The 12,668-nt window shown below is 44.5% G+C and overlaps 1 protein-coding gene across 3 annotated transcripts in view; it reads right to left on the reverse strand.

Annotated features, from left to right (window-relative positions):
* Positions 1-274: 274 nt before the first annotated feature.
* The window catches only part of CCNF (cyclin F), a 45,631-nt gene continuing 33,237 nt past the window's right edge, over positions 275-12,668 (reverse strand). Inside the window, exons 12-17 of one of the 3 annotated variants that reach the window (XM_040356608.1) lie at positions 11,291-11,471; positions 9,667-9,754; positions 9,390-9,489; positions 6,764-6,897; positions 6,466-6,632; positions 275-701 (exon numbers count right to left, since the gene is read on the reverse strand). In XM_040356608.1, the coding sequence (XP_040212542.1) occupies positions 346-701; positions 6,466-6,632; positions 6,764-6,897; positions 9,390-9,489; positions 9,667-9,754; positions 11,291-11,471 (1,026 nt within the window). In that variant the 3' untranslated portion in view covers positions 275-345. Of the gene's footprint in view, positions 702-6,459; positions 6,633-6,763; positions 6,898-9,389; positions 9,490-9,666; positions 9,755-11,290; positions 11,472-12,668 lie in introns of all 3 variants that reach the window. The other 2 variants (XM_040356607.1, XM_040356606.1) reach the window with 2 other exon arrangements.

Genomic DNA, 12,668 nt, shown 5'->3' on the forward strand with positions numbered 1-12,668 from the left:
AAAAAAAAAAAAAAAAACGATTACCGAGTTTTCTTTACATCACGTGATCAGCTGTCATTGGCTGACAGCTGATCACATGGTAAGAGTCTCAGTGATCACAGTGCGGGGGGACACACAAAGGTGAGGACGTCTATTGACGGCCTCCCAGCAATTGAGGTCAGTAGATTACTATATATCCCTTCTTGTAACCCAACTCAAGATATAAGATTGGCCTGCAATTATTCCTACTCTATAACACCCTGACCAGATGGTACAAATCAGACAGACAAGTTTCTATTAAATGACAAAAATATATATATTTACATATATAAACTTTCTCTGTACATTAGCAAAGATAAAGTTCCTTTACAAGGGATCAGCAACGTTTTCGTCGCTGTGCTGTGCTTGGTTTTTCCTCTTCACTTGCCTTCGGGACGCTTTGAAATGCGTTGGGCTAGGCTGGGGGAAGGGGATAGGGGTCAGCTTGTTGTGGGGCAGTCCTGGGGTTGGGGTAAAAGGAAGACCATTAGGAGAAGTAGTGGGACTGCTGACTGACGAGTAGCCGGAACTGTTGTCTGTGCGGATTATCAAGGAATGAAATGAAAGGTCTGGTTTTGCAGGTAGCAGCGGAAGGTTTGTTGCGTCCTCATCACTGGAGTCCTGGCAATGATGATCTTCCGGGAGGATCAGGGAGATGTCTAGGATGCCGCTGGGACAAGTGACTGTAAGAACACAGATAACAAAACAAAAATTAGCAAAACACAAATTTGGCAGATATTTTGGCATTTTTTTTTAAATACATGGCATCTAAGACCCCCATACACACTATACAACTTTGGTTGTGATCTCCTTCAGATTTACCCAAACCATCTAGTGCAAGGGCCTGACCGATTGCATACAAATTGAAACTCCCAAGGGTTGACCTTGTGGTTTTGGTAAATCTGAAGAAAAAAAAAAAGAAAATCTACAGAAAATTGGATAGAGTGTATCCAGCTTCACTCAGGAAATGGCTGCTTCCATCAGAGCCTAATACAGGTGTTTTAAATTCACATACAGAATTTACTAAAACTGCAAAATCTGGTGCAGCTCTGCATAGAAACCAATCGGCTTCCAGGTTTTTTGTCAAATCTTGTAAAAAAAAAAAAAAAAAAATTCCCCTGCAAAATAGTAGCATAATGTGCTAGTAAGCATTGCATACTAGCACATTGAAAGTCTTTGCTTAGAACAAAGGCCTCCAGCGGTGCGCTGTCACCATGGACAGGGCTTCCATCTTCATCTGGTCTTCCTACCGGGTTTGCGGGCTGCGGTCAGTTGACTGGCTGAGCTGTGATGATGTCATTCCCACGCATGTGCACGGGCGTGGCATAGCTCTCTCAAAGTGACCCTAAATGTTCAGTTTTTCTTTTATTAAATAACAAACATGTTATATTTACCTCCACTGTGCAGTTAGTTTTGCACAGAGTGGCCCCGAACCTCCTCTTCTGGGGTCCCAAAGTGGCTCCCCCCCTCCGCATTAGCCAATTCCCTCTGTGAAACTCCCTCCCGAAGGGGGTTAGCTTGCGGGCGCACTCCTGTCATACACTCAGCATCCATAGCCGCAGAGTGTATGACTCAGCCCCGCCCATTGGACTTGTTTGACAGCAGCGGGAGCCAATAGCTGCACTGCTATCAATCTATCCAATGAAGAGTGAGAAGCCGCGGAGAGAGCGTTGCGGAATCGCACCTATGGAAATTCGGGGCGCAGGCGAGTTAAAAATATGGGATGGGGGGGATAGGATGCATTAAGGTGCAAAAACACGTAGATTTACAACCCCTTTAATGAACGGCATGCCAGCTGCTACTATAGTAAATATCGTTGCAAGATATTTACTGTACCTTCAGGAAAGCCTTATTTTATGTTTACCCGCAGGTACAAGTAAACAATGGGGCTATTACTACCCCTTTAACCACTTAACGACCGCCCACTGTAAATATACGTCCTGTTTTTAAAGATGGATATCTCGGTAACGGCAGCAGCTGCTGCCACAACCGAGATATCCATCTCTTCAGTGAGCGGTCCTGTCAACGATAACGGCGGTCTCCGCGAGATCGCAGTTATCGGTGGCGGGAGAGGGGCCCGCTTACCAGAGCCATCGGTAGCGGCGATCAGGTCCTTTCAGCTGCTGTGTGGGGATGCGAGTGAGGGCAAGATGGCCCCCACCCGTCCCCATAGCATTGCTGGGCGGAAGTGACGTCAAAGTGTCAGTCCCGCCCATGCGTCTTAAAGAGACATTTTTTTGTTGTTATTTTTTCAAAATGACAAAAAAAATTTTTTTTTTTGCATTAAAGTCCAAATATGAGATCTGAGGGCCCCGTCCCGATGAGCTCGCGCACAGAAGCGAACACATACGCGAGTAGCGCCCGCATATGAAAACGGCGTTCAAACCACACAAGTAAGGTATCGACGTGATCGTTAGAGCAATAATTCTAGCCCTAGAATTCTGTAACTCAAAAAATGAAACCTATAGAATTTTTTAAACGTTGCCTATCGAGATTTTTAAGGGTAAAAGTTTGACGCCATGCCACGAGCGGGCGCAATTTTTAAGCGTGACATGTTGGGCATCATTTTACTCGGCGTAACATTATCTTTCACAATATATAAAAAAAAAAAATGGGACAAATTTATTGTTGTCTTATTTTTTTATTAAAAAAAGTGTTTTTTTCCCCAAAAAAAGTGCTCTTGTAAGACCGCTGCGCAAATACGGTGTGACAAAAAGTATTGCAATGACCGCCATTTTATTCTCTAGGGTGTTAGGAAAAAAATATATAATGTTTGGGGGTTTTAAGTAATTTTCTAGCAAAAAAAAACTGTTTTAGTCTTGTAAACACCAAATCTGAAAAACACCTTCTGTCCTTAAGTGGTTAACTGAACAAAGTGAAGTTGGAAGCCGATTGGCTACCATGCAGAGCTGCACCAGATTTTGCACTTTCCAGTTTTAGTAAATCAACCCCATAGTCCCTATAACACCCAACTATTGTGCTTGCTCTTCTTCCTGTAGTATAATTTCAGAGGAAGGACATTTTATCTCCATTTCTCTACAGACAGGGCTCAAGTCTCAGGTATTCCAGTCATCCTGAGCATTTCAGGAAATGTTTATTAGACACTTTGAAAAGCAAACATTCGAAGTGCATTTATAGTCTATTTTTATTTTATGTAGTCTACATCCTGACCTGTATAACTAAAATAAAATGTAAAATGACTGCACTAACAGAAGCAAAAATAGTTTATATGTAGAACATCATATTAAACAACCGGTATTGCCAGCTCATCCCGAGACACGCCTTCACTTTACTACTAAAAAATTGGTGGCGGGGATAAAGGAGATGCCACGTTCAGCTCTTATGCAGTCTTGGACTGTTGACTCGATTCTGTTTAAAAGTCACATCAGCGTGTGAAAATAAAAATTGCACATCTTTTTGCAGGTAAAAAAAAAAAAAAATAGGATTTTTGTTCTCACCGGAAAATCCTTTTCGCTTTCGTCCATGGACAGACACAGCTTCCTTATAATCTTGACTGTAGGGTTAGGTTCTGTATAGCAGGAGATCCTCTCCTGCTAGACTGAACATAACCCTACAGTCAAGATAATAAGGAAGCTGTGTTCGTCCATGGACGAAAGAGAAATGTGCATTTACCATTTCTTTTAGTAGTCTGTAAAGCATTGCACCCACCATCAGCAGACCACGGGTGCAATCTCAGGCTCCTGCAGACTGTCAATGTGGCCCTCTGCGAATACAACATACAGGAAGGTAGGTACTTAAAGTGGAGGTCCGCCCCAAAAAAATATAAAAAATTTTCAGCACCGCAGCTGATGTTTCCATCAGCTATAAGGTGCTGCCCCCGCCATTGCGGGTAAGGGTACCCGGCAGTGGAGCCTTTCGGCTTTATGCCGAGAACCCTACTGCGCGCATGTGCGAGGCTTGCTCCTCTCTTCTACTGGCCTGGCGACAGGCGAAGGAGCCCAAACTGATGTCAATACCCGCAGCTGAGGCTCCCGGAAGTGGGAAAGGATACCCGTCAAAGACAGGTATCCTGTGTCCCCCCCCCCCCCCCCGAAAGGTGCCAATTGTGGCACCGGAGGGGGGAGGAATCAGATGAGCGGAAGTTCCACTTATGGGTGGAACTCGGCTTTAAAGCCATCAATAAACTATCTAGAATGCTCATCAGAACCCTGGTAGTTCATTGAGAACTACAAGCCGTCAGCCGTAATGGCTGACAGTAGTTGTAGTGCCGCAATTCACTAAACTCTGTGACTGAATGGCACGCCCGCGTGGTCAGAGCCCCATGAGGCTGTGTTTTTTCAAAATTATAACAGAGGGTGTGGAGAGAAGATCCCCATCCCACAGTCACAACCGGGACTGCTGCATCAGTAACATGTTACACCTTGAATATGGATGTAACAGATTAGGAAACGTAAACTTATCTTTTAACGTTTTATTTTTTTATATTACTTCTTTGTTTTACCTGAAGGTAGCGGTGACGTAGCCCTGGCTGCACCATTGCCCCATGGGAAGGTAATGTCACCACTGCCAGCAAGAAAATCTTGAATCTAAACTATGAGATCTTGCAGTATTGTTATATTTGGAGAATATATATATATATATATATATATATATATATATATATATATAAATAAAAAGAACGAAAATGGCGTTTAACAAAGAAAAGTCACATTGACTTAAGCAAGTTTATTTACCCCCATTACATATTATTGGTAGTTTTATATAGGGGGGTCCTCTTTGAGCATGCAATTATTTCTTTCCAACTGCAAAAAAAACAACTTGGTGGTAACGTGTATCATGTGATGTGTGTTCAAATTAAAGGGCAATTTATGTGGATTTGGGAAATATGCCCGCGTTTCATGTTACACCCTAAATTTGAGTGCAACATAAAACATTATCCTAAAGGTGGACTAAGTCTTTAAACCTGCTTTTAGGCATTATGTGGTGGGAAAAAGACAACTAAGGCCATACATTTCGAAAATCTTATCTTAGAATTTTAGTTCGTATTTTGCACCATTAGTGGGCTGCAGCATCAGCCAATTTTCGTGCGGCCATCAAATTTCAGTAAATCGGACATGTTGCAAATTAAAAAAAAAAAAAATTACAATTTTTCTAATCACTGATGGGAGAATCATGCGAGATATGCGCATGTGCAAGAAAATTCCCGGAAAGAAAAGAAGATTCCCAGCTACGAAAAAAAAAATTTCAGTAGCATCATGAAGTGAAATTGAAGGCTTTGTTGGTCGAATTTCGAAATCAATGGTGGCACCATCGGATCCCAAAAACGCACACATTTTCAAAAGAAAATTCTTTCGAAATTTACAATTTACTTGTACAAATTTTCCTTTAGATTTACCAAAATGATATAATATGACAGGGTTTGACAAATTTGCTTGGAATCTAGGAGCTAGCTAAAAAAGTTAGGAGCCAGAAAACGCGCCCGTTCCAACGAGCTTGCGTGCAGAAGCGAACACATACGCGAGTAGCGCCCGCATATGTAAACGGTATTAAAACCACATGTGAGGTATCGCCGCGATTGGTAGAGCGAGAGCAATAATTCTAGCCCTAGACCTCCTCTAACTCAAAACACGCAACCTGTAGATTTTTTTTAAACGTCGCCTATGGAGATTTTAAAGGGTAAAAGTTTGTCGGCATTCCACGAGCGGACGCAATTTTGAAGCGTGACATGTTGGGTATCAATTTACTCGGCGTAACATTATCTTTCACAATATAAAAAAAATTGTCATAACTTTACTGTTGTCTTATTTTTTAATTAAAAAAAGTGTATTTTTCCCCCAAAAAAGTGTGCTTGTAAGACCGCTGCGCAAATACGGCGTGACAGAAAGTATTGCAATGATCGCCATTTTATTCTCTAGGGTGTTAGAATCAAAAATATATATAAATGTTTGGGGGTTCTAATGTGAGGGAAGGAGATGGCAGTGAAAAATGACACAGAATTGCTGTTTAACGTTTAATGCCAACGGCCACCACCAGCTCACAGAAGGGAGAGCTTGAGACTTCACAAGGTCGCAAAGCCGCGGCCTCAATTACCGGCCATCGCGGGTGCGCGGCGGGGGAGCACGGAGACACAGGATCCTGTGCCTCCACCGTGGGCCCGCGGCGGCCGGTAATTGAGGCCGCGGCATTGCAGGCCGCAAAGCCACGCCCCAATTACCGGCAGTCGTGGGCGACAGGTCACAATTTCTTGTCGCAATTGCGACCTGGCGCCCGGATATTGTAGACCCCTGTAATATGAGGTCAAACCTAAACACCTTAAATTTGTAGCCAATCAGGCAGACCCTTCCACTACATAACTGAAGCCAAATGTCTGATGCATGGCCAGCCTTAAATTAATCCTAATTAGATGTCGCCAGTGTAGGTAGGTGATAAATATGGTGATCGCCAGTATTACAGCTGCTATGCCAAATTGAAGGAACTCACCATCACCTTCTCGTTCTCCCTCGCTTTCCCGATCCCCTTCATAGCCAGAACAAGAAGAATCAAGACTCCAGTCTAAGAAGTCTCCAAGTAGTGTTTCCTCCTGATTGGATAGTTCTGCAGTGGGTGTGGTCACAAAGCTGTCCCGGTCTTCTTGCAGGTTATCCTCTCTACGTCTGTAAAAAGTAAAAAAAAGTCTAGTTAGCAAACACATATTTTAGGCATATCTAGCCAGTATTAACCCACCCCATTGATAAACATGGCTCATTAAGTGTGCATTGAGAATCGGTTCACCTTTAGTCCTTACCTTTTTGTCTTGTTTCCGGCAGGGGAACACAGAAAGGGATGGATATCGGGGAGGTTCAGTGTTGTTGTGGAGTTTTCAGAATCCTGGATGGAAATCCCGAGCAGAGCACACAACTGGCTGTAGTCCATCACCTGCTGACAACAGCAAATCACACTGTTAATTTAGATAATAGTCGCTGCCAAAAATGCAACCTGCAAGACCAGAGGGATGATTCTGATCATTGTGTACTGCAAAGCCAAGATGTGCAGGGGGTTCCTTTGATGGACAGGGCTAAAAAAGCAAACCGCAGAGAATTCATTTTTAAAGCCTATCCAAACCCAAAAACTCATCGGGTCCTTAAAGCCGAGCTCCACCCAACAGGGGAAGTTCAGCTTTAAGGCCTCCTTCTGGTGAAGAAATGGCACTTGTGGGGAGTGGGTACCTGATTTTGAGTGGTACTTTCTGCTGATTGTCTAGGCAATCGGAAGCAGCAGTTCCGCTCTCACCCCGCAGTCTTCTGGGACATGCGACAGATCCCAAAAGACTATGGGACCATTCATAAGGCGCATCGCCAATTTGAGCATGTGCAACGGGAACCCGGCTCTGAAGCTGCAAGCTGTCAGAGCCGGGTACCCACAGGTAACATGCTGGCGCTGGGAAGAGATGACAAGAGGGGAGAATGGCTAGGGGAGCAGTCGTTTATTGAAAGTCAGCAGCTACACTTTTTGTAGCTGCTGACTTAATTTTTACACCGGAGAACAGAGCTCCAGTTTATAGTGGATCTTTACCCTCAGAAGGGACTTCCATCCTTTCAAAAAAATAAAATAAAAAAAAAGTGTGCCCCCCACACTGCATGTCACTCGCCTAGGCGAATGCCGGACAATGTCCTCTTGGGATACACAAGTCACATATCCCAGGAGGCATGTTGCTTCATTCATAAAGGAAAAGGAAGATGGGCCTAGTGCTGCATCACCAGGAGGCACGCCGGTCTAAAACAGGAAGAGCCAGCAGGCCTCTTGATGATGTCACTGTCAGCAGGGCAGTGCGGGACTGAGAGGTAGCAGAATACAGGAGAATCTCTGCAGGACAATTCTGGATCCTCTGGATGAGCGAGTATCAGAAATGTGCCCCCCAGACAACCTGGTAAGTGGAGAGTGGTTGAGGGCTGTGGGTACAGCCAGCTAAAAGATACTCTTTACATTTGGTGGCTGCATCAGTTTTCTTTTTTAAAGATTTTTTCCCCCCCTTTATTTTCATCTGGTAAACTCGCAAACAACTTTTGTACCCGAGTGGCTATACTCATTCCCTGCACTGTATCTATGGTGCAGTCATTGTTGTCACCCAGGCTTGACTTACAACATGTCTACCCTTGTCCATCTCAATTACATTTAGAGAGATGGGAACAGTAGTTTATAAAAAAGAAAGATGAAGCAATTTTTGCGCTCTCTGTTTAGCTCACAGGAAATTACCAGATACTGCATGGCTGGCATGATCAACAGGTAATTTAACCCTGACCTGTCTCCTGTCTTCTTAGGGTTGGTAACATACTTTGGGGTTTATTTACTAAAGGCAAAGCCACTTTGCACTGTAAGTGCACTTGAAAGTGCAGTTACTGTAGATCTGAGGGGAAGCTCGGCAATGAGGGGGGAGCTCGGCAATGAGGGGGGAGCTCGGCAATGAGGGGGGAGCTCGGCAATGAGGGGGGAGCTCGGCAATGAGGAGGGAGCTCGGCAATGAGGGGGGAGCTCGGCAATGAGGGGGGAGCTCGGCAATGAGGGGGGAGCTCGGCAATGAGGGGGAAGCTCGGAAAAGAGGGGGAAGCTCGGAAAAGAGGGGGAAGCTCGGAAAAGAGGGGGAAGCTCTGCTGATTTTATCATCCAATCACGTGCAAGCAAAAATCCTGTTTTTTATTTTCCTTGCATGTCCCCCTCAGATCTACAGCGACTGCACTTCCAAGTGCACTTGTATTACAAAGTGGATTTGCCTTTAGTAATTAAACCCCTTTGTATCCAAGCATCCGGAGGACGGTAAAATTGTCAATTAGCACAAAGCCTTACATACTGTAATGGAGGCACTGTCAGGATTATACAAAAGGAAACGTAAAAGTTTCCTTTTGTATAATCCTTAGGCAGGAGATAGGATGGCCTTACAGTCTCAATTCTACTGTCTTTCTAGGATAGTATGACAGAATTAAACAAAATCTGATCGTTTGCTAAAGGCCCCTTTCACATAGGTGCCTCCGATAAACGGAATCTGCTTGCTCAGTGGGGGATTTCTCCACTGATCCCTGCTGAGCAGGCTAATGATAGGTCCGTGTCCGCTCACCTTTGCAGAGCAGACACAGTGCCGCTTTCCTCTATTGAACAATCGGATGGAAACGGACCAACTGCCCATTTCCATCTGATCCGCCAGACGGATGGGGAATAGGTAGTCTGTTTTTGGCAGACAGGATCGGATCAGATGGCGGCGGATATCAGCGAACGTGTCCGCTGACATCCGCCGCACCCCAGCAGAGGGGGGAGGGTCCGATCAGGTCCACCTGAAAAACTGACAGGCAGGCCTGATTGGGCAGCCCGTGAAAGGGACTATAAGCAACAAGGGCATTTGATCATAAAACCTTTCATTTCTTATTAATCCTTGGTCTCACCTTTTCAGTGCTGATGTGACCATAGAGGTCATTCTGAAACCTCTGCTTCACCGCTGTGAGGGACACTTGCCTGTAGTCTTTGGGTGCATCATCATGGAAGCTATGTGAAATGAGAAACATTTTATTATCACTGGTAATCGGTCTCCGATATCACAAAACTAGAGACAATTCTAGAAAGCCAGAGATTAGTCACTAGACAGATATGTTTACATGGGAAGGCAGCCAATCAGTGACTCATGTCTTAGTTATCTCAGCGTAGTGGATGTGCTACACTCACCATTTCTTGTGCAGGAGAAGAACGCAAGGGGTGAGATGTTCCAGCGTGAAGCCTGTACTCTCTACAAGGTGGGCAGGCCATGGAAGTGCTGCAGGAGAGACAGAAGGAGAGAACACTATTAGCATAAAACTAATCCATGTCCTATCTTAAAAAGGATTTACATTTTATTTTTTTAATGGTGCGCTATTGTAGTTCTTCATATATCAAGCAGACAGCACGTTGCACCCAATGTTATATTCTACTTTTTTTTTTTTTTTACCAAAACAACTATATGAGCAGAGCTTTTCAGAAAGATCAGCCCTGCCGATACATTTTGTCACATGCCCATTCTTGGTAGAAAATGTTGATGTTCATTATCATAATTACCCTGACTAACTTTACTGTTTCGTTGTTTAATTCATGAAACAGTTAAAAAAAAAAAAAAAAAAAAAAAAAAGTGTCTGAAAAATTATTGCGCAAGTACCGTGCAAGATAAAAAAAGTTGCAACGGCCACCATTTTATTCCCTAGGGTGTCTGCTAAAAAAAAAAAACATATAGGCCCGGATTCACAAAGTACTTGCGCCGACGTATCTCCAGATACGCGGCGTAAGTGCAAATATGCACCGTCGTATCTGTGCGCCGTACCCACAAACTAAGATACGCCTAAAAACAGGCTTAATCCCGCCGGCGTAGGGTGGGCGCACATTTACGCTGGCCGCATGGTGGCGCTGCCATTGATTAGCCATTCAAATATACAAATGAGGACAATACGGCGATTCACGAACCTGCGCCCGCCCAACGCAGGCTACGAGAGGTGCGCGGAAGTTGTACGTCCGGCGTAAAGTTAAGCCCCATAAAGGAGGTGTAACTCAGCAGTAGACATGTAAAGGTCTGCATCAGGGAACAGAAGCCGGCGGTTTTTACGTTGGACGTGTGTCTGGATGGGCGTAGATTACGTTAATGACGTAGGCAGTGATCCGGCGTATCTTAGGCAGTTGTTCCGACGTGGTTATGAGCATGCGCACGGGGTTGCGTCCACGACACGACGCATGCGCAGTTCGTTCAACGTACTTGTCTGGCTCTCAAAAAACATCATTTGCATGGCTTTGCATGGGGCAAGCCCACTTCCACCTACGCTGGCCTGCGCCTTCGAAATCTACGCCACGCCAACGCAGCTTTGGGAGCACTGGCTTCCTGAATTACATGCTTGCCTCTCTGCGCTGCGTCGGCGTAGCGTACATTGAGATGCGCTACGGCGGCGTAATGTGCGCCCGTTCTCTGTGAATCCGGGCCATAATGTTTGGGGGGGTTCTGAGTAATTTTCTAGCAAAAAATAAATAAATAGATTTTTACATGTAGGAGAGAAGTACCAGAATAGGCCCGGAATTGAAGTAGTTAAATTCAGCCAATACTAGGTGAAGAAGTGGCTCAGGTGAGGACATTGCGGGATCCCTGGGACAGGCAAGCATCCTTTTATTAAAATTCAGTACAGAATTTGTAGCTGCTGACCTTTCAGTTTAATCTTCCTACAAAACTTAAATCCTAAGCAAATGCATTATTTGTCTAGGCTCCATTATAAGCTGTAGGCTGTTTCGCAATGCAAATCAGCATGAAGACAGAGATTCAGCGACAGTGCAGACTCACCGTGTTTGTGCAGGATCCTGGATAGCAGCAGGGCGCCAGCAGCAAGCTGAGCCGCAGAATAAACAGAGAGCTCCGTGTAGAGCAGGGAGAGCTCAGAGATGAAGCTGCAGAGATGCATTGTACTCCTGTCCACCGATACAATATGAAATAGAACATCCTTGTAGTCAATCACAGTGGGCACCTTAAAATACAAAAAAGCAGAGATTTAGATTAAATGGTTTGTTTTTAAATCTGTATCATTTCGGCTGGGTTCACATTAGTGTGCTGTGCGAAATTGCATGCGATTCGCACCACACTGCTGTGCAAATCACAATGCAATAGAATACAGATTGTATGGCTGGATTCCTATCGCATTCGGACCAAAGTCATGCAGGACCCTTTTTTTCCATCCGCACCAAAAATCGGATCACACCCATGCGATCCGATTCATGTCTGAATTGACAGTTCGCACTGCCATATGCAAACCGATCTGAGGGTGTCATTAACTTTGTATTAACACTCCCAGCGGTTCACATGCGGCAATGTGAACCAAGCCTTATGGGTGATATCCTGTCACTGAAAAAAAATTGCCTCGGTTATAAGAAAACTACAAAAATAAAACATTCTTCCAAGTGTTAAAAAAAAAAAAAGCAGGACCCTGCATTCACTATATCTGGTCTCCCACAGAACATGGAATTATTTTAGTAAATACAAACTGCTAAATACCTTTTCTCATCAGCAGTATATAGCAGTCTTGTGACTTCTATCAGTGTCTGGTTAAAGCTTGTAGAGTGAGTTTTCATTCTCATCTGACTGTCCTATGAGGCTGCATGACCCCTAACATACTGTCTAGACCAGGGGCCTCAAATGGCGTCCCTCCACCTGTTGCGAAAAACTACAAGTCCCATCGTGCCTCTGCCTTTGGTAGTCATGCTTGTAATTGTCAGCCTTGCAATCTGGTCTAGACAGTGCTAAAAAAAAACTATGCTGATCTCATAAATAAAAAAACACAACCTCTAGCAACACACATCAAACTGAGCATGTGCAGAGTGCCTCCCAGGGCTCTATGCCATCAGCAGATGGATTGGGGACAGTAAAAAGGAGGATCAGAGAAGACGGGATCAAACAGCCTTTATACACAATGCAGAGGATTATCTCTCCTTAAAGGAGTTGTAAATGAAAAAATGTTTTCACCTTAATGCAATCTATGCATTAAAGTGAAAAAACATCTGATGATGCCGCCCACCCCAGCTTTACTTACCTGACCCCTCGAAAGTCACGCGCTCGGTCCCGAGATCCTCTTCCCCACTCAGCCTGGCCGCTGATTGGCTAGAGCGGATGGATTGAGAGCAGTGCAGCCATTGGCTGGCGTTGCTGTCAATCACATCCAGTGATAAAC

The sequence above is a fragment of the Rana temporaria genome, chromosome 6 (genome assembly GCF_905171775.1).
Source record: "Rana temporaria chromosome 6, aRanTem1.1, whole genome shotgun sequence".
Classification (NCBI taxonomy): domain Eukaryota; kingdom Metazoa; phylum Chordata; class Amphibia; order Anura; family Ranidae; genus Rana; species Rana temporaria.